This window comes from Fusarium proliferatum (genome assembly GCF_900067095.1).
Source record: "Fusarium proliferatum ET1 genome assembly, contig: FPRO_scaffold002, whole genome shotgun sequence".
Taxonomy (NCBI): Eukaryota; Fungi; Ascomycota; class Sordariomycetes; order Hypocreales; family Nectriaceae; genus Fusarium; species Fusarium proliferatum.
Window position 1 is genome coordinate 3,464,879 of NW_022194791.1, and position 21,766 is coordinate 3,486,644.

The 21,766-nt window shown below is 50.6% G+C and overlaps 8 protein-coding genes across 8 annotated transcripts; 4 read left to right on the plus strand and 4 right to left on the minus strand.

Moving 5' to 3' along the window:
* Positions 1-128: 128 nt before the first annotated feature.
* FPRO_02663 (uncharacterized protein) lies at positions 129-2,100 on the minus strand (the record flags this gene model as incomplete). Its single annotated transcript, XM_031227211.1, has 2 exons — positions 129-196; positions 246-2,100. The coding sequence occupies 2 exons, from the start codon at positions 2,098-2,100 to the stop codon at positions 129-131; spliced, it is 1,923 nt and encodes a 640-aa protein (XP_031077670.1).
* Positions 2,101-2,592: 492 nt separating this feature from the next.
* On the plus strand, positions 2,593-3,681 carry FPRO_02662 (uncharacterized protein; the record flags this gene model as incomplete). The annotated part of the gene is made up of 1 exon (XM_031227212.1): positions 2,593-3,681. The coding sequence occupies one exon, from the start codon at positions 2,593-2,595 to the stop codon at positions 3,679-3,681; it is 1,089 nt and encodes a 362-aa protein (XP_031077671.1).
* Positions 3,682-4,604: 923 nt separating this feature from the next.
* Positions 4,605-5,607, plus strand: FPRO_02661 (uncharacterized protein; the record flags this gene model as incomplete). Its single annotated transcript, XM_031227213.1, has 2 exons — positions 4,605-4,908; positions 4,958-5,607. The coding sequence occupies 2 exons, from the start codon at positions 4,605-4,607 to the stop codon at positions 5,605-5,607; spliced, it is 954 nt and encodes a 317-aa protein (XP_031077672.1).
* A 464-nt stretch (positions 5,608-6,071) lies between these two features.
* On the minus strand, positions 6,072-8,577 carry FPRO_02660 (uncharacterized protein; the record flags this gene model as incomplete). Its single annotated transcript, XM_031227214.1, has 2 exons — positions 6,072-6,360; positions 6,410-8,577. The coding sequence occupies 2 exons, from the start codon at positions 8,575-8,577 to the stop codon at positions 6,072-6,074; spliced, it is 2,457 nt and encodes an 818-aa protein (XP_031077673.1).
* Positions 8,578-11,304: 2,727 nt separating this feature from the next.
* On the plus strand, positions 11,305-12,884 carry FPRO_02659 (putative mannosyltransferase involved in N-linked and O-linked glycosylation; the record flags this gene model as incomplete). The annotated part of the gene is made up of 4 exons (XM_031227215.1): positions 11,305-11,355; positions 11,440-12,432; positions 12,481-12,769; positions 12,820-12,884. 4 exons carry the CDS (start codon positions 11,305-11,307, stop codon positions 12,882-12,884), a joined length of 1,398 nt encoding a protein of 465 aa, XP_031077674.1.
* Positions 12,885-13,241: 357 nt separating this feature from the next.
* Positions 13,242-13,868, minus strand: FPRO_02658 (putative ribosomal protein S12; the record flags this gene model as incomplete). Its single annotated transcript, XM_031227216.1, has 2 exons — positions 13,242-13,316; positions 13,395-13,868. The coding sequence occupies 2 exons, from the start codon at positions 13,866-13,868 to the stop codon at positions 13,242-13,244; spliced, it is 549 nt and encodes a 182-aa protein (XP_031077675.1).
* A 742-nt stretch (positions 13,869-14,610) lies between these two features.
* FPRO_02657 (putative acyl-CoA dehydrogenase short-branched chain precursor) lies at positions 14,611-16,053 on the plus strand (the record flags this gene model as incomplete). The annotated part of the gene is made up of 3 exons (XM_031227218.1): positions 14,611-14,723; positions 14,776-15,957; positions 16,008-16,053. The coding sequence occupies 3 exons, from the start codon at positions 14,611-14,613 to the stop codon at positions 16,051-16,053; spliced, it is 1,341 nt and encodes a 446-aa protein (XP_031077676.1).
* Positions 16,054-16,654: 601 nt separating this feature from the next.
* FPRO_02656 (putative protein kinase C-like) lies at positions 16,655-20,355 on the minus strand (the record flags this gene model as incomplete). Its single annotated transcript, XM_031227219.1, has 6 exons — positions 16,655-16,716; positions 16,766-17,171; positions 17,225-18,528; positions 18,584-19,567; positions 19,622-19,888; positions 19,971-20,355. 6 exons carry the CDS (start codon positions 20,353-20,355, stop codon positions 16,655-16,657), a joined length of 3,408 nt encoding a protein of 1,135 aa, XP_031077677.1.
* Between the last annotated feature and the right edge of the window lie 1,411 nt (positions 20,356-21,766).

The following is a 21,766-nucleotide window of genomic DNA, read 5'->3' on the forward strand; positions in this document are numbered from 1 at the left end:
GCTCATGGTAAACGCGAATTCCAGACGCTGGTCGTACATGTATTTTACAAACACCAAAATTCCGTCTCTTGTTCATTAGTCACTTGTCGTTGATGATCCATTCGTCATAATTGGTGCAAGGTCGTCTCTTAATCAATCTTGATGGACGAGTAGATCTTGCGAACGAACCACCAACTGGCAAAGTAGCCGATGGAGCCTGAAACGGTCAGAATGGTAAATTAAAAAAAGGGGCCAGACGAACTTACCGGTAAGAATGAAAAAGAGGAATGAAATGATGGCACTGTAGCCCATGTAGAGCACAATACCAGCCAGTCCACTCGCCCTGACCTTTGTAACAAGGTACAAAAGACAATTCAAGAAGATATAGCCACCACTCATACCAGCAGCGAGGAAAGATCTCCACTGCCAGTTGTAATTCTCAGCACATAGCAGGAAGTACACCATAAGGATAGTGACAGCAGCGCAGACGACGATCATGAGACCATAGCAGAGGAACAAGAACCCAAACATGTAGTAGATCCTGCTGAACCAGATCGAGTTCATGATGAAGAAGAGCTCGACAAAGATGGCACCGAAGGGGAGAAGACCGACAATGAGCACGCTAGGGACGGGCTTAAGGTAAGTGCTCACAGGAGGAATCTGTCGTGGAATCTGGTTGGTGCGGACAGGGGGCTGGAACTGAGGAGAACGGAATCCAACCCAAGAACCACCGAACGAGAGAGGAATCGAAATAATGAACCAGATAGCAACAATCACAAGCATGGTGGTGAAAGGAACCGCGCCTGAGGACTGCTTGGCCCAAAGGAAAAGGTTCAGGAGGAAGAAGCTGGAGAAGACAATACCGGGGACCAAGGTTGGGGTCAAAGCAATGTTCAGCTTCCAGCTCTCGCCCTGCCATGCCTTGTAAGTTCGAGCAGAGACATAACCACCAACGAAGCCGAGGACAGTGTACATGAGGATCATGATTGTGCCAAGGGATCCACGGTTTGAAGGAGACAAGAATCCAAGGAGAGCAAAGAGAATGGTACAGCCTGTCATGCAGAACAGCTGAACACCATTGCCAGCCAAGACTGAGAGCAGAAGAGGACGCGAAGGGGTTCGGAAGACATCGCCATGGACCAGCTTCCAGCCAGAGTCTTCCTGAACACCATCCTCAACAACTGAGGTACCGCCAAAGTCGTCGAGGTCGATCTGGTCGAGTCTGTTATAACGAGCAATATCCTTCTTGAGAGCGCGGACCAGGATGGACATGACAGTGAGAACAAGAATGACGACAATGATAGCAGTATCAATAAGCCAGAACCAGTGGATCTTGGGGTCAAACACGTGCAAGTACTTGTCCCATCGAGTGGCCCAGGCAGTGTCTGACTTGCGCCAGATCACGCTGTAGCTGAAGGTAACATGCTGCTCGCCTCCGGACAAAACGATGGGCGGGTGGTTGGCGCAATCAGCCTTGCCGCCATACTCCTTTGAACTTGGCTGCACAACCACACCGACGACACGGCGCTGGTTGGGGTCCTTGTTCACTTCATGATACTCGACGGCGATTTCGTAGTGGTTATTGAACAGAATGTTGTCGTCCTTGTCATCCTGGCCGAGCAAGAATCGGGGGTTGTAAAAGGTGGTGCCAGTCAACTGATCTAGAACTTCCTGTCCAGCTGGCAATCCGTCCACAAGCCATTCCAGACTGTATCCCTGTTCGATGCGGCTTTTGACGAATTGAACCGATTTCTCAGTATACTTGACTTCGCAAAGGGGTTTGCAGGTCTCGTTCTTGCCCATGATAAGCTCAAAGGGAGAAGTCATGATACGGTCTCCGAAGAGAATACTACCCAGACTTTCCGATACATATTGAGGGCCGCCTTCAGGTTGACAGAATTGGAACGCAGGGTGGTAGTAGTCGTATGAGACAACGGCGTGTAGTCGCGGGTCTTGGGAGCGGTCGACAGGCTTGATGCTATTCACGTAAAGCGGAACCTTATCTCCCTCTTTGTAGGTAGTAGGGGCTACACCAGGGAGATAGAAGGCAGAGGCCAGCTGTGGTATAGCTAACAATGAGCTGACGAGCGCCGTACGAGGCGCAAAGTCTCGGAAATGCATATTGGAGAATTAGATCATGCGCAGACCGATAGAGGGTAACAAAGAAGGATTGCGAAAGCCGAGATGTGAAGCTGTCGATCAAAGCTCCAGCTGACGACGACTTGCGCGGCCCGCAATTTCGAGTCGATGAGGAAGGAAAATGGAAATCCTAGTAATCACTGAGAAATTCCCTCAGTTTCTGCCTCTTGTATCGTCCGGTCAATGATATAAAGGATCGTGTGGTGAATCAAGCCAGCGAAACAGCTGCGAGAGTAAATCATCAAACAGGGAGCTTCAAGGCACTTGCTGTAATCTGTCATGGAGATATTAGCTGAGTCAGGAGAATGAGCCACGCACTGAAACAGGGGATTTGTGGCGTTTGTGGCTGTCGAGGCAGGAATGTGGAGACCAGCCAAGAATGCCCCGCTAAAAAGTTGAAGTACTCCAAACTTTTCGACAAGACATGACTTTCCAATTGTCTAGAGATTTCAAGTCTCAGGCAAATAGATCAACATGGCAGCACCTACAACACTACCGGCGCTACTGACGTCGCTAACCCAGTCTCTGTCATCAGCACTCGAGGTCACACCAAAACTCGCAACTATCGAGCACCAGAAGGATGGCATCTCACTTCTCGATGTGAAGAATGAGCTTCTACTGTCATATCTACAAAACCTCGTTTTCCTGATTCTACTCAAGTTGCGCAACTCGAAATCAAACTCGGATAAAGCTGAAGATGAATCCGAACTCGACGAATCTGTGAGGGCAAAGCTGGTGGAACTACGACTTTACCTAGAAAGGGGAGCCCGGCCGTTGGAAGAGAAGCTGCGCTTCTCCATTGATCGCTTTCTCCGAACGGCGGACGATGCAGAGCGTGAGAGACAGGCAAAAGAAGCCAAGGCCGCCGCTGGATCAGATTCTGAGGAAGAAGAGGAAGACTCAGAGGAGGAGGCAGATGCTGAGGCTCTGTCTCATAAGCCCGGTAACTTTGGAGCCATGGCTGATGATGTTACCGCTCGCCGTGCGGAGCGTGATGGAGGAGCTGCAGGTGTATACCGCCCGCCCAAGAGAGACCGCGCCACAATGGATGCGCCTCAACGACGCGAGAAGCACGACCGTCGCGCCGGCAAGTCTCATACCATGGAGGAATTCGTTGCTTCAGAGCTGTCCAGCGCACCTTTGGCGGAGCCCAGTATTGGTACCACAATTGTCCAGGGCGGTCGCAAGATGAAGACCGACGCCGAGCGAAAGGAGGAGGCAGAGCGCCGAGATTACGAGGAAATGAACTTCACGCGTCTCCCCAAGGAGAGCAAGAAAGATCGAGCTCAGAAGGCGAAGCAGGCTGGCCGCAGCAACCGCATGCAGTTTGGTGGCGAGGATTGGCACAACCTGGGAGTGGGTGTCGACCGTATCGATCGTCTTACCAAGCGCAAGCAATCAGGTGGAAACGTTCGTGCTCTTCTGGACAAGAGCCGAAAGCGTGGAATCGACACAACGGATGGACCTCGAGGAAGCGGTATGGGAGGTGGTATTGGAGAGAGATTCAACAAGAGAGTCAAGGTATTGGAGGGTGGACGTCGCGACCGTGGAAAGGGTCGATAGACGGTTTGATGTTAATAGATATGTTTTCTGGCTTCTGGGATCCCAGAAACGAAACGATCTACGGATATCGTTTCATGGCCATATGCCTGCTGGATGCAATGGAGTTCAAAATTTGGGTTGCGTGTGGAGAAATTATCGAAGCAAATAGGCTGCTTTACTGGAAAAGCATCACAAATGCAGTAAATACATCTCCCACCTAGGATTAAGATTCTATTAAAATAAGTCAGCTACTTATTACAATTGGGACATGACTGAATGCTCTCATCTCTGGGTTGGACTCTCGAATTGTTGTCACTGATAAGATAACGGTCTAACTAAACTTTGGCGGGGGACGAACATGGAAATTTCTCTACAACCGCCCCTCCCAGCGTTGACTTCCCTTGGACTTGCAACCTTGAAGCCGACTTACTTCACACCTAAACCCTGTCGCAAAAACGGCCAAGCTTAAGATACTGGTACAAATCCCGTATATAAACTCGGGATCGACATACGAGCCAAGGGTCTTCTAGAAACAGCTGCGCATTGTGGTTGTCGCAAAGCGAACTTGGAGCGACGTAGAGTCATTCAAACCGAAAAGCGAATAGTAAGGGCTAGCCAGCTTCTTGACTAGCAATTTCTGGACAAAAGCTCTGTTTTCTTACAAACAATCTCATAACATGTCCACAACGTCGAATACACCGGCCCCCACGGCCTCAATGGACACTGATGAGATGGACGTCGACTCGAGCGTCAAGCCCTCCACAACCAACAATCCCACCACGATAGATGACGACGACGATGACCCCGTCACCGCAACATACAATGTCTTTATCAACCCTTCTCTACCTTTAGGCCGCCGCCTTCTTGTTCTCCAACATCCAAACCGAACCGATGACTCTTCACGACCTCCACCAACCGAATTGCGCGTGAAGGCACAAGCTGGCATGGTTGAGGTCGATGTACCCCTCGACAACACAGTCGCCTATGACCGTGAGAAGGGCCAAAAGTGGGGAAAGACATTGCATGCTTCTATGGCTACAAAGAATGGCGGCAGTCATGGCTTGGCTGGTGGTTTTGGCTTTGGTACGGTCCAGGCTCGAGGCGGCAGGAAAAAGGCCGAGGATGAACAGGAGAACATGGATTGGGCAGAGGCTGTTAGGCAGGATAAAGTGCTCCGGACACAAACCCTTGGTGGGCAGTATCCTGAGTATAAGGAGGTTCAGCATATGGTTGGTGTCTTTCAAGGCAGTAAGTCGCATTGGCTCTTGAGTCCATATATCTTCTAACCCATTGCCAGAGGACTTACATCTCACACCTGTATCATCACTTGTTCATCTACGCCCACAACTTCACCACATTGACGCAACCGTCCAACAAGCACGACAAGACGCAGCTACCAAGGAGTCCGCTCCCAGCACAGCAGCCGGCACTGCTCGCGCAATTCACATGACTGTCAAGGCTACTGGCGATGGCGATACCGTTACCACCGAAACTATGGCTGATCGTCTACGAGCCGTGCAGACAGAGCACTGGCGAACTATGCACTACACAGATGAGAATGAGGAGGCTGCCTGGGAGGTTTATAACGAAAGCCTCTTCCTGCGCCCTGCTCAAGAGGAGGCCGCGGAAGAAGCAGAGAAAGCCGATGGGGCGGAGGAAAATGAGCCACCCCTTGAGGAGTCTGTGCCAAAGTTCGCTCGTCGATGGGATGACGATGAGCTTCTTGAGGCCGTCAGCGGTATTAAGAAACCACAACCCGCCCCAGAACCTGTTAAGGAAGATCCCAAGCCAATTGCTCCCGCCAAACAGCCAGAGCAACCTACGCCAGGGGCTGACGAGGCACGGAAGCCCAAGCTTCGACCACGCGGTGGAGCGGCGGGAACCGTTCCTCGACGGGGAGGTAGACCTCGAGCTACAGCTTCAAAGACGGCCAACGTTGATGGATGAAGAGTGGACTTTTGGTGCTAGAAGTAAACACAGGGGACTAAATAGGTTGCATGGGACGGCGCAAAGGATCTATCAACTTTACATAAAGAATTCAAAAGTCACAGTATAGAAAAGGTTTGCCAAACACGCGTAAAATTTGCAAATACGATATAACCTATTTCCTCAATGGACAAGAGTCCTCCCAAACTCTCACCACGAGTTAGTGATGATCATCCGACTGTAATGCCGGCATCCATGAAAGCGCTAAGCAATCGCCATATCAGGGGTTAGTAATTTTGTACACCCAGTATGCCTATACGCTGAACCGCTCCCAATAATATTTTCGCCAGCATGTAAACCCTGTTTGTTGTGTTGTGTTGCATCCTGCATATCCCGGTCGTCTTGAGCGCTCTTATATGCCAACCCAAGAAAAAAGCCCAAGAATCACCGACAATAGCCTGTATGCATGCTCATAAAACATATGTTTACTGGAGAAGCTCGACATCCAAACCAATGGATCGCATGAACAAGTTGACACTGTTCAGCCGCTCTGCTCCCATAACGGGAGGAAGAGTCTTTGAAACAGTGACAGTGTCGAGCACACGGTCCTTGACAGCAAGGACCAGACGAGTTTGTTGATCGTGAGTGGCGCTGACGCCCATAGCTGCAAGAAGCTGCCATACATAGACGTCCTCTCCAGTGTTGACGCTACCAGGGAAAATGTAAGGCAGCGAAGGTTCGAGTCTACTGAACAAGATCTCAAATGTTCGATCCCTGATGCTTGTTAGTCAAAGCAGAGATTCACGGTCCAGGATTTACATACCAGTTATCCCACTGCTCAGGAGTGCCGGCGCCTGTCTGTTTGAGAAGCACGGCACGACTGAGAATAAGTGTCAACATGGACACACCAATTCTTGATCTAGCAATGAGATCAACGTTGAGCTTGGTGGCAATCAGATTCAAAACTCCATCAACAATATCCAGGCCAGTGTCGTTGAAATATTGCATCAGCGATGGCATGACAGTAGAGATGAAGAGTTCAATCTTCTCTCGCATTCGTGCGTTGATTGTTGTCACCTCGCCGGGTGTGATGGCAGCGCCCTGAACGACATCCAATTGATCGAGATGATAGATAATCATAGTCAAGATAGTAGTTCGTTGTTCAAAAGAGAGATGAGGGAAAAGACGAGGAATGGCCTTCTCACCCTTGGCACAAGACAAGAAAGCGATGAATGGATGGGGGACAACAACTCCAATCTGTTCGTGGACCTTAAGCTCTTGCCAGAGCCTGGCATTGTAGGTCTCTAGAATGGTGGCCCACTCCTTGTGCTTGTTCTCGAGCTCCTCATCGGGGCCGGTCATAGGTGGTGGGATAAGTCGAACATGGTCCTCAATTTGCATCAGGGTCTGATAAACCTTCTCGACGTTTCGAAGGATGGTCTTTCGATCAAGGCTAGATCCCTTCTTGCCATTGTTGGGGCGCTGATGCTCACTCTCGGTCCGCTTGATGCTGAGGAGGGGCTTAGGGGTCTTCGCGTTGCTGAAGGAGATCTTTCCTAGACTACCTGCGATGACCAGCTGAGGGTTCTTGGGTTTGTTCTTGGCAGCTTCGACAGCACGCTGTACCTGCTGCTCCATTCGTTGGAAGTGGTTCTCAGCAGGGCGTCCATGACGGCGCATGCCACCCTGACGACTACCAGTCTGGTAAAGATATGTCTGGGCAAAATTGCTCAGAGGCTGACTGGGGTTTTGTCGCTGACCGGCTCGAATATGGCTGTAAACCTGGTAGTAGAAGTCCTCGGCAATCGAGGCATCAGATCCTTCAACGGGGTTGCCAGTAGCGGAAACAAGCTGCTGGAGCTGGATACGGGTGATGAAGTTCTTGTCCTGGGGAGTCATCAAACCGTTGTCCTTCGACAGAAGCCAGATCTTGTGGTTTCGCTTAGCCCTCTTGGTCTCTTGATCCAGGTAGGCGGCCTTCTCTTCCTCGGACATCTGCTGCATTTGGGGATGAGCTTGTAACTGCGCGGCATTAGGGATGGCACCATGGGACTGCTTCGAGTGGTGTCCATGCTGAGGTGGAACATGCGCATCTGGGCCGGCGCGGTTAGGATTCTGCAGGATTTGGGTCGGGTTGGCATGGAGCTGCTGCTGATGCTGAACGGGAGTCGCCTGAAGACCCGGAGCTGGCGGCGTGGGCTTCGACTGAGTGCTTTGGGGTCTCTGCAGAATAGTCACTGGATGGCCGTGACCATGGGCCTGAGGAGGCTGTTGCTGATGAGCAGTAAATCCGGGAGGCGGCTGCTGATAGGAAAGATCTGCGGCATGTGGCTGAGGGGTTTGCTGCTTGGGCTGCGATCGCATGGCGGCCTCGACCTCTTCCAAGCTCATGACTTTGCGACTGGGCGCATGCTGGGCAGGCTGCGCTGCAGGAGCAGGAGCAGGAGCAGGAGCAGGCGATGCTTGCTGGGCTGGCTTAGACGGCCCAATGCCCCAGATGCTTCGGTCAACATGGAGATCAGGGAGCGCTTCGGGCTCACGGTACTTCTCGTAACCAGATCGCACAGGCTGTTGGTAAGACTGTTGCTGGTAAGGCTGGTTAGAGTAGTAAGACTGGTAGTCGGCCGAAGTATACTGGTTGACGGAAGAATGAGCCTGAGCAGAAGCAGCGGGTTTAGCCGCAGGCCCCTGGCGATTGTAGCGAAGATGCTCCTCATCAATGGCATCCGCAACCTTGGCAGTCTGGCCAAAGAAATCGAAATCCTTGCCAGCACTGCGAGAGACTGTCGGGCCACTGTCACCGAAAGTGTCGTCATTGAATGCGTCTCCAGTCTCTTCAAGTTGGTCTCCAAGACCGTCATAAGTCTCCTCGAAGTCTAGGGCATCATCATCGCCATCCCTGCCTGATAAACCAGCAAATGGATCGTAAGATTGAGAGAAGCCAGGCGCAGCCGTGTTATGGCGCGTGGTATCGAAACCGAAGAAGGACATTTTGAAAGAATTTGGGCAAGTGAACGTCGATTGTACTATGAAAGAAATTAGTACAAACGCCAGTCAACTATAGTCGCTTTGAGCTTCGTGCCCCGCTCGAGGTATCCTCAGGAAACGCCCCATAACCTCCCTGGATCAGATATCAAGCTTCTGTTCCCAATTATTCGGGTCGCTAATAGAGTGTTCGTGACGACTGAGATGGCGGGGTTTTCTATAGTTCATCTTGCTCTGCTTCCTGAGTCCTTTTCTTGCAGGGTCCTGTTGTGGTCGAAGTTGCTTGACTCTGTTTCACTGGACATCATGTGGCGCATATCACTACCAACATGGAAGAGAAGACGATTTTCTGATGTTTGAGCCACCTGTGACGGCTGCGCTGGAGGAAGCTTGTGCAACCCAGGAATTCGTCCTTAGGTCCAAGGACGTGGAAGGGTTTCCCGTCCGGACATATATATCCAGCAATGACCAGGCCGAGGGAAGCGAGCAGGGTAGGAAAGCAACAGCTGAAGTAAATCCACTCACCACTAAGAGAATGAGATATGTTCAGGATCGTTCAGCGCGCACAAATCTATCATGATGTCTTCCAGTAAAATAGGTTCAAGATGTTTGTATCGTGGCCAAGCATGCGAATATAGCGCTATGTTGGCTGTGGAAAGGTTGTTAGAAGTTTCGAAAACTCTATCAATGAGCTTTTTAAGCTGAAAGGGTGGACAGCCGCTTGGGAGAGAGCGGGCTGCGATGTTGATGCGCGGCGAAGCTCTGATGCCGACGATGATGCGACGAAGTGCCAACGTTGTTCTCCAAGCCCGCTTCCCCCACATGCGGCTGGATGAAGGGTGGATGAGTTCACGTGCTGAGTCACGTGGCTCTGTTGGTGAGCTTCTTCGAATGAGTACAATTGGGACCAAAAGATGCTAAGGCTTGTACACTATTTACAGGTTTAGACTAGGATGAATAAAATCATTACATACAAAAGGAATTACATATATAAAAGGATGAAGATATCATCTTGACATTGCAAGAATAAGGTTCTTCACGGTGTCATGTTCTCAGCCCTTTGTCATGAGTTATCCATGTAAATCACTTCAATGACGCTTTTACTTGAATTGATTTGTATCGTTGTATGAAACTCGGGCCCAAAGAGGGATTCTACTCTGTAGATATCGTAGGTTGCGAGTGGTTCAACCTTCAACCTTTGAAGAGCTCTTGATAATAAAGTCACAGATCTTAGGTGAAACATTAATGGGAATAAACAGCCAGTTAATCAGACATACGGAACGGACATGAGTTTGAGCCTGAATAAGGTTATCGATCCATGATATCAGCCGAAAGGCTCAATTCAAGGTTGAGGAGGTCATCAACTAACTTAACAGACAACAAAAACGGAACGAACGGCTTCAGAGACCAGCAATAAACAATTGGCTACCTCGTACAGTGGAGAGAGGACGAGAAATCGGGGACTACTACAGGCTGGTTGCAGCGTTCCTTTGACGCAAGGTTCCTGGGCTGTATGTAAGCTGCCAACCTAAAACAAGCCCAGGAAACGTAAAAAGGGGCACCTCCATCTCATTCAGCAATACGAGAAAACCCGGTGATGCATTCGACGTGTAGTAACACTTTTCCCAATTCAGGCCTCGATTTGCTGCAGAGAAACCTTCTCGATCGTGAGGCTTGAGTTACTGCAGATGCCCCATTCCTAAACATTCTGTAAGAGGCGCATGGCGCAACCTAAACGAGCTGTTATATCTGGATCAAGGCGATGCGATGACAATGGAGATTTCCAAGGTCGGGGCATCCCTGTAAACACATCAGTCTCCTGCTGCAAGTCGTCGTAATCTTGACAGCGAACAGAAATCCACCTTTCTTTGAACGGACTTGTGGGAGAGGATAAGCTGAAAAAAGTTTGCTACCTGTTGGACTGGATCCAATGTCATTAGACTCACTCCAAAAGCGTCTGGACTCGGCAATAGTTTGACACAGAAGCCATTAATCGAAGCTGAGATACGCTAACAGACGGGATACCCCCCCTGAACGCCAGGGGATCCCAAGTATATATCATTCCATGAATACTTCGTTCTAGTGCTGCCAAGTGCTGGAAATCAGGTATTTTCCCTCCAAGCCCCTGCCGAAGATACCTCGAGCCACCCTCTTCTTATCAGGACAAGCTGTGCCTCTAGGTCTAGTCGCTGCGTGTACCTGACTTTGCCTAGAATTGACGATCAAGGCCTGGGCTTGTTCCCCCAGAACACGTTGTTATCTCATTCCAGTGCTCTCCAGCAACTTGTTGCGTGCCACTGATTTCAACTGTGTCTTTTGTATTAGAATAAGTAGATACTTTCCTGCACATGCCCAATTCGTAAATATTAATCCTTCATCGTAAACCTTCTCTTTTTCTCTCCTTAATAACTTGTTCTGTCTGGTTCACGATATTGACCTTGTTCTTCGCTTCGTGAAGAACTAACGAGGAAGACCATCTTTTTTTAGTGCAGAAAGATCACCGACCGTTCCTTTTACTGGAGCCCCTCAGTCCCCCGGCTCCCTAGGTACGTAACTGCCTTAGTAGGCGGGCTGCTAGGTGCTCTACTAGGTGTCTTTTTTCCCCGTGCGCGCTGCCACCGAAACATCGACTTTGGATCATCCATCTTTCTTCTTTGTTTTCTGTTGAAACCTCCCACTTCATTTGAACTCTTCTTGTATTGACGATTTTATATCGTCGATTATTCTTCCGCCATGGCTGCCGGTCATACGCGCTACGTGCGCTATATTGCGCTCGCGCTTTTCGTACGTCGCCTTATTCATTCATGTCCCATGGGTTTCGATGCTCATGATGGCTTACGTTGCCACCTGCTAACCCGACCCCTTTAGACGCTCACTATGTTTTACTTCTTCTCCAATTCCAAGATCGATACCATCCCCGTTCCTGGCAGTGTCGGTAACTTCCCAGGCGGTCCTGGAAGCCCCAGCAACCAGCAGCAAGCTCCTGGCACCATCCCTAAATCCCCTGATGCCGGTAACAACGTCAACTTCCCCGGTCAGCAGGCACCTGTTGCTGAGGAGGGAGACACTGCCCTCACCAAGGACGACGCTCCCGCTCAGAAGCCCGCTGGCGATGCCCCCGCTGTTCCTGCTCCTCAGACCCCCAAGGAGGGTCCTGCTTCGGGCGAGCTTGCTGAGGCTCCTCTGGCTATGTCCCCCAACGACCCTGGCTGGAGCAACCTCCAGGGCACTGCTCCCGGTCCCCGTATGAACGCTACATTTGTCACTCTTGCTCGAAACCAGGACGTCTGGGAGATTGCCGAGTCCATTCGACAGGTCGAGGATCGTTTCAACCGCCGATACAACTACGACTGGGTCTTCCTCAACGACAAGCCCTTCGATGAGCAATTCAAGAAGGTCACCACCTCTCTCTGCTCTGGTAAGACTCACTATGGTCTGATTCCCGAGGAGCACTGGTCTTTCCCTGAGTGGATTGACCAGGAGAAGGCCCGCAAGGTCCGTGAGGATATGCACGAGCGAAAGATTATCTATGGTGATTCCATCAGCTACCGTCACATGTGCCGATTCGAGTCTGGTTTCTTCTTCCGACAGGAACTCATGATGAACTATGAGTACTACTGGCGTGTTGAGCCCTCGGTCAAGCTCTTCTGCGACATCCACTACGACCCTTTCCGTGTCATGCATGAGAACAACAAGAAGTACAGTTTCGTTCTCTCTCTTTACGAGTACATCGACACCATTCCTACCCTCTGGGCTAGCACCAAGAAGTTCATGCAGAACCACCCCGAGCATATCTCTTCCGACAACTCTATGCGCTTCCTCAGTGATGATGGTGGTGAGAACTACAACAAGTGCCATTTCGTAAGTTAAGCTCTAGTTATCACCCGTTTCATAGCTAATTGAGTTTAGTGGTCCAACTTTGAGGTTGGTAGCTTGTCCTGGCTCCGCAGCAAGCCTTATCTCGATTTCTTCGAGTCTCTTGACAAGGACGGTGGCTTCTTCTACGAGCGATGGGGTGATGCTCCTGTCCACTCTATCGCAGCTGGTCTTCTCCTTAAGAAGGAGCAGATTCACTTCTTCGAGGATATCGCCTACTACCACGTTCCTTTCACTCACTGCCCCACCGACGAGCAGCGACGTCTGGATCTCCGTTGCCACTGCAACCCCGATAACAACTTTGACTGGAAGGGTTACTCTTGTAAGTTTTGTTGAAGGCTGTTTCAGAATCATACGCTAACCAAGCAACAGGCACTTCTCGGTTCTTCGAGCTCAACGGCATGGAGAAGCCCAAGGGCTACGAGAAGCAGCAGTAAACAAAAATATTATTCAACATGGGGTTGTATAGGGTTGTATCATACAGGTCGTAATGCTCGGTAGATTGTCTGCATGATTTCTGGGCTGCACACAATGGGCCGGCATTGGGTGATGTTCTTGCGGGAACCAATAACAGGCGTCTGGGTTTGAAGCACTTTGGACAACTTTTGATCATGTTAGACTGTATGAATCAAGGATGTTCTGGGATCGTTTGAATGCTTTCTTGAATGCTCGAAATAGTGTACAATATCATTACATGGCCGCAGCCAGGTCTATTGGTTTTGACACATGTCTTGTATCATCGCTTGGCCATCCTTTAACCCAATTCGTCCATTTGATCTCCGTATGCAAATTGTTCAACCAACTGTTGCCTTCTTTGGCTTCTTAGTGCCGTACTTGCTTCGACTTGTTGTTCGGCTCGCAACACCACCCTGGAGTAATTAGTATCTTAACGTTTAATATAGATATGGCCAGAACTTCAGTTTGAGGCCAACAGGCAATAAACATACCAGATCCAGAGCTCCTCGAACAAGATGATATCTCACACCAGGACAATCCTGTGCACGTCCACCTCGCACCAACACAACACTATGCTGCTGAATATTGTGTCCCTCGCCAGGAATATACGCCGTGACAACAGCGCCAGTGGAAAGCTTCACACGAGCGGTTTTTCGCTCACCAGAGTTGGGCTTCTTGGGTCGAACAACACCAACGCGGAGACAGACACCCTTGAGAGCGGGACAGTTTGTGTTGGACAGGGCAGGAGAGACAGCGTGACGTGCGCGCTTGCCCTTTCGGATACCGCGAAGGACTTGGTTCAATGTCGCTGGACGAGCTGTTGTGGGAGCGAATGCGCGGGGTGCTGAGGTTGTGAATGTTCGGAGGCTTGGTTGGATCAGCTGACTTGGTGATGTTGAGAGGGCTGTGGTAATGGGACGCCGTGTCGCCGGGGAAAAGAACTGGCGGAGGATGGAGCCGACCATGTTGGGCGAGTCTTCGGTGGTCGGGTTGAGTTAATTGTCGTGTGAAGTGGTCGAATTGATCCTGTATTCGGCCTCTCGCTATCCCAATCCCACGCTCATCCAGCCGATATCAAAATCTCAGCCTCTCGAAGCTGTGTCACGTGCTATCAAGACTCGGATGTTTCGTTTCTCCGGACCCAGCAGCAGATCACATGCCACAGTCTAATATGCCCCACCTAGATCTTTGACGTCAGCGGTTAATCGCCGGTGCATCTTTTCCCACCCCGCAATCCTCCCCATTTCCCATCCCGCATTGGCTAACAGATTTCCCCAAATCGATCCAAGTCAAACAAAGTCAAGTCAAGTTCCATTACCGCTGTACAACCGAAGACATCCTCGACCTCGGTGGTTATCCTCGGCTGGTCTAGGCCGAGCAGCGAGATTCTTCAACCGCTTCAGCCGTATAAAGGGAAGAGCGTGTAACGACTGGGGGCAATGGGTGATTTGTATATACCGAGGCTAAAATAATTGACATCTTGACCTGTTTGTTCTCTTATCGCCTTCATCTTCTTGTTTCATACCATACAAAGAGCTTGTCTTGTTGGTTGTCGCTTTTGGCTTGTGATCGTCAGACATCTAACATACCCGCCTCACACCTCGATCTAACCTAGCCACTTCAGCTCCCCTACATCTCTTATCTTTCTTTTCTCTGACATAGTCACCACTCTTCCTCACTCCTCTTTTCAACACCGCGAATCTCACGATGTCTTCGTCATTTACTCGAGTGGTGCGCCCTGCTCTACAAGGTGGTCGAGGTCTCACACAGCGCATTGCCACACGAGCCACCGCTCCCCGAACGTTGACGAGAATAAACCTGTGAGGGCAATTTTGAGAATGACCAGAAGCAATCGCTAACTCTGCGCTTAAGCAACACTGCTCGTCCTCTATCTACAACATCTATCCGCCGCAATGAGCAAATCGACATCTCCGAGATCCCTCCCACGCCCATCACTCACCTCTCCGAGATCGAGGCTGCCATGGCCGACACCGTCTCCAAGTTCTCTACAGATGTGATTCTTCCTCGTGCGCGTGACATGGACGAGGCTGAGGAGATGGACCCCGCTGTTGTTGAGCAGCTGTTCGAGCAGGGTCTCATGGGTATTGAGATCCCCGAGGAGTACGGAGGTGCCGGCATGAACTTCACTTCCGCCATTATCGCCATTGAGGAGCTTGCCCGTGCAGATCCCTCCGTTTCCGTCCTGGTTGATGTGCACAACACCCTCTGCAACACAGCTATCATCAAGTACGCCTCCGCTGCTATTAAGAAGAAGTGGCTCCCTCGCCTTGCGACAAACACCGTTGCGTCTTTCTGTCTCTCTGAGCCTGTCTCTGGTTCCGACGCTTTTGCCATGGCCACAAGAGCTACTGAGACCGCCGACGGTTTCAAGATCTCAGGTAGCAAGATGTGGATTACAAACTCCAAGGAAGCCGAATTCTTCATTGTCTTCGCCAACCTCGACCCCAGCAAGGGCTACAAGGGAATCACTGCCTTCATCGTCGAGAAGGGCACCAAGGGTTTCTCTATTGCTAAGAAGGAGAAGAAGCTCGGCATTCGCGCCTCAAGCACATGTGTCATCAACTTCGACGACGTTGTGATCCCCAAGGAGAACCTCCTCGGTGAGCGTGGCCACGGTTACAAGTACGCCATTGCCCTTCTCAACGAGGGTCGAATTGGTATCGCTGCTCAGATGACCGGCCTGGCTCTCGGTGCTTTTGAGAACGCTGCTCGCTACGTCTGGAACGACCGCAAGCAGTTCGGCTCTCTTGTTGGTGAGTTCCAGGGCATGCAGCACCAGCTCGCCCAGGCCTACACCGAAATCACTGCCGCTCGCGCTCTCGTCTACACTGCTGCTCGCAAGAAGGAGGCTGGCGAGGACTTTGTCAAGGATGCTGCCATGGCCAAGCTCTACGCTTCTCAAGTCGCTGGTCGTGTCAGTGGTTCCGCCATCGAGTGGATGGGTGGCATGGGCTTTGTCCGCGAGGGTCTTGCTGAGAAGTACTTCCGTGACAGCAAGATCGGTGCCATTTATGAGGGTACCAGCAACATCCAGTAAGTTCCAGTCTAGTAATTACATCGAAGCAAACACTAACATGCTATAGACTTAACACTATTGCCAAGCTCCTGCAGAAGGAGTACACATCGTAGAACGATAGAGAAAATCTAGAAAGAGGTCGAGGTATAAATGGAATAAACAAAACATAGGTCAAAAAAATATTTAAAACATGTCAATGCCCCCTCGCACCTACAAACGCAACTGTGACAATGTGAAAACGAATCATGAAGCAGTATATAGACCTTATCAAAGAGCACATCCTCGAATACCACCGTGCAGTGAAACATATAATAAAAGCCATCACCTGCAACTCATTTTTGATGATCTCCTCTCTGGTTTCTATTAGCTCACGTGCATTCAAATGCTGCTGTATACGATACTCATCTACCGCTAGAGTCGCTTGCTTCACCATCTCAATAGGGCAAGGTACTAATCGTGCCCATGTACGTTTTACTCGCCCAACTACCAATATCCTGAAAGCCAACCGCTATAAGCGACACAGCGAATGTGGAAAGAATGCGCCTGGATAAGACGCCCATCCTGTGTTCACTGCGCCGACATCACCTGCCCGCGGTGTCCGACCATCTATTCACTATCGCCCCTGGGTATCCGATAGACAAGACAACAACTCCACCGCGGCTCCATCGTCTCGATAAAACATTGCAAAATCGTCAATCTTGTTAGTCCAGTCGCTTAATCAAAATCAGCTGTGTAGGAGAAGCCTCGGAATTCTTCTTGCATGGCTTGTGATAAAACTTGTGATTGTTAGCGAAAGATCAAGAACCTGGAAGATGCAGAACTTACCAGACTGGACTGGGGTCAACACGGGAGTAACGCTGGTGAACTCCGAATCAAAGTTACTGGTATCAGTAGCACTCTTAATTTGAGGCATGAAAGGAGGCTGCACTCTCTTGTGGTAGATGTCATCCCAGTTGATGTTGCGGAAGAATGGCTGGCTCATTATCTCCTGGGCATCAGTAGGGCCGCTTCCAAGTCGCTGGTCAGGCTCACGAGTGAGCAGCTTCTGGAGAATAGAGACTGAGTCCCGAGGCATGTGAATAGGATAAAGTGGTTCATCCGCGAGAATGGCATCGTAAATTTCATCCTCATCTTCTCCACGGAAAGGTGATTGTTGGAGAAGCATCTGGTAGATCAGGACACCAAATGCCCACCAGTCGACAGCACGACCGTACTTCTTATCGAGAAGAATCTGGAAAAAAGTCAGCACAGAGAACAAAAAGGGATTGGATCTTATGGGCATACTTCGGGAGCCATAAACTCGGGAGTACCACAGAAAGTACTAGTTGTCGAACCATACCACATATCCTCCTTGCACAGGCCATAATCACCAATCTTGACATGACCGTCGAGTGACAGCAGAATGTTGTCAAGCTTCAGATCACGGTAGATGACACCGTTCTCATGGAAGTACTTGAGGGCCAAGCACACCTCTGCGGCGTAGAATTGGGCACGCTTGGTACCGAATTGACCTCGCTGAATGTGCAACATCAGATCACCACCGCTAACATACTCCATTACGAAGTACACACGGGTCTCGGTCTGGAAGCATGCGTGCAGGTTGGTGAGGAACGGGTGCCTACCTCGGTTGGCAACCAGGAACACACGCTTCTCAGAGCGGATGCTTTCTACTTCATCATTTTCGATGATGAACTCTTTCTTGAGCACCTTGATAGCATAGAGCTTGCGAGATCGCTTTGTTTCAGCAAGCATGACCTTGCCGAAGTTACCCTTACCCAGCACAGCCAGGAAGTTGAAATGGTCAAGTCCGATTCGTTGACCAGTACCTGGGTCTGTAGCCAAGGGTAGTGGTGCCTTATTTCCACCAGATGCAGACTGCTGCTTAGGAGACATTGCTTCCGGTGACTGGGGTTGGTGTGCTGGTACTGATGGTTGCTGGTAACCAGCTTGTTGCTGCTGAGGCTGGTGTTGTGGCACCGGAGGCAGCGGTTGCTGGGGAGGAGGCTGTTGTGCAGCTGGCTGCTGTTGCACTGGTCGCTGAGCCTGAGCTGGCGGTTGTCCTCCGTAGCTAGGGTTGACGTTGGCGTAGTCAGCCGGGTTGTACTTGCGCTGCTGACCCGCGCCGTATTGGCCCCCTTGAGCGTAGGGATCCTCTTGTTGCTGGTCGTACCCTCCACTGTAACGTCCATAATCAGATTGTTGTCTCTGGGCCCCTCCAGGTCCTCCAGACATGGCCGCAGAGGCTGCCGCTGCCGCCGTTGAGCTGGATGAAGTTCGGTCGGGGTGGCCAGGTCGTGGTGTTGTCTGGTTCGAGTACATAACCTTAGCAGCCTCAGTTGCCTCAGGTGAGGCAGGTCCTGGCTGATAGGGAGGTGCGGACGAGCTGGAGTAGGATGGTGCCGGGGAGTGAGTACTGGTAGGGCTCGATTTTCCTTGCCGGAGAGTCTTTTCTGTTAGTGAAGAGACCTTTGCCTGTCTCTGTTTCTGTGATCTTATCCCATCCAATATCTGATTGGCAACAGCCATAGACATGCCACAGAAGTCAGGAACAAGGTGAACACACTGGGCGTGTGCAGTAAGATTGCATTCTACAGATAAAGGATTAGTTTCACAACGCAGCAAACAAAGTCAAAGAAAATATACCTGAGCACTTTCTGCAGTTCTTCTTGCCAAAAGGCAGAATGTAACCACAGTGACAGCACCAGTTTGCTGTCATGTTGGAATAAGGATTGAATCTGTGCGGAATACGATGGTTGATCTTCTCCTCGTCGGGATCGGTCTCAGCGTTACTCTTGCTGATACACTTCGTAACCACACTGGAATAACACTTTGTATGACAAGTGTACTTGCAATCCTCACACTGCATGCCTGCAGAGTACTTGAGGAAATCCCCGCAAAGCGCACAACGCATGATGTTGTAGAACTGGTGCTGTACGAACTTGTGTCCGTACATCTCGTGAACCTCTTCCTTGCGTTGACGTACAGCTCCCTTTCGGCCAAGACCGAGGTCGACGGGGCGGCTGTTCGCGTTAGTCTTGTTGAATGCCAACTGGAGTTGAATCTGTCCAGTAGGCTCCAGGTTAAACCATTCTTCAATTGGACCAGTTTGCACTTGAGGCTGGGGACCAGCAGTCCCGAATGGACCGGTCTCTGTTCCTTGCGCGCCGCCACCTGCTGGGGAGCCTGGTCCAAAAGAGCCTGAAGACGGGCTCATGGGAAACTGTGAAGGGGCGCCACCGGTGCTGCCCATTCTATCGGCCGAAACCCATCCAGAACTGTTCATCTCAGCCTCGATCCTCTTACGACGCATTTCCTCGACAATATCAGAAATTCTGACCCAGAGCATAGCAATGGGCATGGCATGCTCAGCAGGTTTGTCGTAAACCGTCAGCTCGATTTCGTTGGCCTTGTCAACTTCGATGGTATGGTATTCGGCTTCCCAGCGATCGTTCCTGGTCGCTTTTGTACGAGCCATCACGGTATCCTCAACCTTGACGGCAATAAAGGTCTCAGGTCCTCGTGTAAACCTTCCAGTTGCTAGGTGGTCTACATCCTTTATAGCCAGCATACGAATCGATAGTTGTCCGCTTAGGGGCTTCCTTAGATTAGGGGCGTTGATTGAATCGTCTGCTTCTTTGTCAATATGTCGTCGAAGTAGGAAATGCTGCAGTGCCAACTCACCATCTTGGGCGTCGGCAACATCCGCATCGATGTGTAGTTCTTCATATCTCTTGAGTGCCTGCTTCAACAGTATAATCTTCTGCTTGCTTTCGACTTTTCGGGCAGCCGCGTCAGCCTTACTTTTGCGGTCTCCCTCCATACCGTAAAGCTGAACCATCTTTTCGATACCCTTCAGATATTGTTCTTCGACGTTTAGCTTGAATTGAATCTGCGACAACATGAGCTGGATGCGGGGTCCCAGATGCGGTGTATCATATTTGATCAAATCTGTTTTCGTTCACGTTAGCACAGTACAGAAAACACGGAAAGTCTCAGAAGTTTCTATGGAGATGGCATAGCAACGACGCACCTAACTTGGTGAAATTTTGACGTGGCTTCGGGAGAGCCGTGCCACCAGGAGGACCTGGAGCATAAGGATGGCGGGGAGGCATGAGATCAGAACCTCTATCTTCTCGGGAATCCTTGGGAGGTGGTGCAGGAGGACCGCCGGCCTCGTCAGAAGGTCCTCCAAGGGACATGTCGCCAACACCGGCATTCACACGTCGCATCTGGATGTCGCGCAGCTTCTCTTCAAAGAACTGCAGATTGCGACGACCATCTCGCATTTGTGAGTCGAGACGAGATCTGACGGCTTCATTGTTGGTCTGTGCTCTCATGGAATTGGCAGCGTTGATGAGAGCCTTCTCGCGCTCGATCTTCTTGTGGATGCTATGGATCGCATCATCGTCATTCATGGTGAAAGTGGCTGCACGATACGTTCGCGCTGGACGACAAGAGGTTGGAGGAGGAGGGGATGGCTGAAAATACAGCCGATATCAATTGGGTGAGGACAACGCCTCAATAATGAGCGGGCGAGGGTGGGCAAGCGGGTGGTAAAATAGACAACGAGACAGGTGACGTCTTGTGTGTCGTTATCGTTAATGAATGTCGTTATACTAAGGTATGAGAGCCAAACCAGGTGCGGGCGGGCAGAAGCACGGGGCGAGGGAAGCCAGAAGGTCCCGGGTGCGTATGCGTGAGTCCGCGACGATGAGTTTATGGCTGGCGGAGGTTTTCGCCGTCAAGCTTCGCTCCAGGTGGATGAGGCCGAAGCTGGCGGGTGGGGGGGAGGGGAGGGGAGGTTGAGGGAATGAGGGTTTGGGTTTATTAAGCCCAGCCGTTGCCAAAAGCAGATGATGGTGGTACCTTAAGGTATCTTGGCCAGGTGCTCTGTACCTAGGTAGTTAGGTGTTGAGTGGCAGGCAGGTGGCAGGGCAGTTGGGTAGAGGTGGTAGGTTGGAAGGTCAAAGGTGAGAAATGTCGTCAGTGATCCAATAAGTTCCTAAGGTACCCAGAGCTGGTTGGTACCTCAGGGAATCGCATCGACACTCGGTGGAGGAGGGGGTAAAATTGGCGGGGTTTTTATCGGGCGTTTTCCAAGGATTCAATGCGCGAGCAGAGCACGGCAGAGCACAGCGCAGTAACACTGAGCTAGCTCTGGTGACTTTGGCGGTAAGCTAAAGGACCAAAGAAATCGTTAGATTCAAGAAATATAGGTAGGCTCTTTTTAGGAGACACAAAGAGGTGACCAGCGCAAAAAAAAAAAAGAATTTGGAGAAACACGAAAAAAAGAGAGGGTCGAAAGACAAAGCACAGCCCAATACCTTTTCCCTAGTGCTGGGTAATGAATGCCCAAGGCAAGGCCTCAGGGAACGGATACACCTATAGGTGTAGACACAGGCAGAGACCAAGACCACCTTAAGAAGCTAAGACCACCGCCGCTCTCTTCTTGGTGGGGAGATCCAGGGTTTGGCTGGCGGGGAGCTTCCAATTTGCAGCGGCGTAGGAGTAGCTCTCCGTCCGGTTAATAAGTTGAGTTGGGTTTATGGTGGGTGACGACGTGCACTGTTTGTAGCAGAATCATTCATCAGATCCTTGTTTGTTCAGTCCTTCGGGGAAAGATACGATATGATCTGCTTGGGTAGTTTATCCTTTTGTCAAGAGGTAACCTCGGTAGGACTAGAGTGATGATATGATAACGTGGACAAAGAGGCTGAGCTGCGATGAGACAACCATACCCGAGAGTCTCTACAGTTACTTGAAAGGAATGTCTGTTTGGCACTTTTGTATATCATACTCATAAGCATGTGTCCTACTCGAATTGCG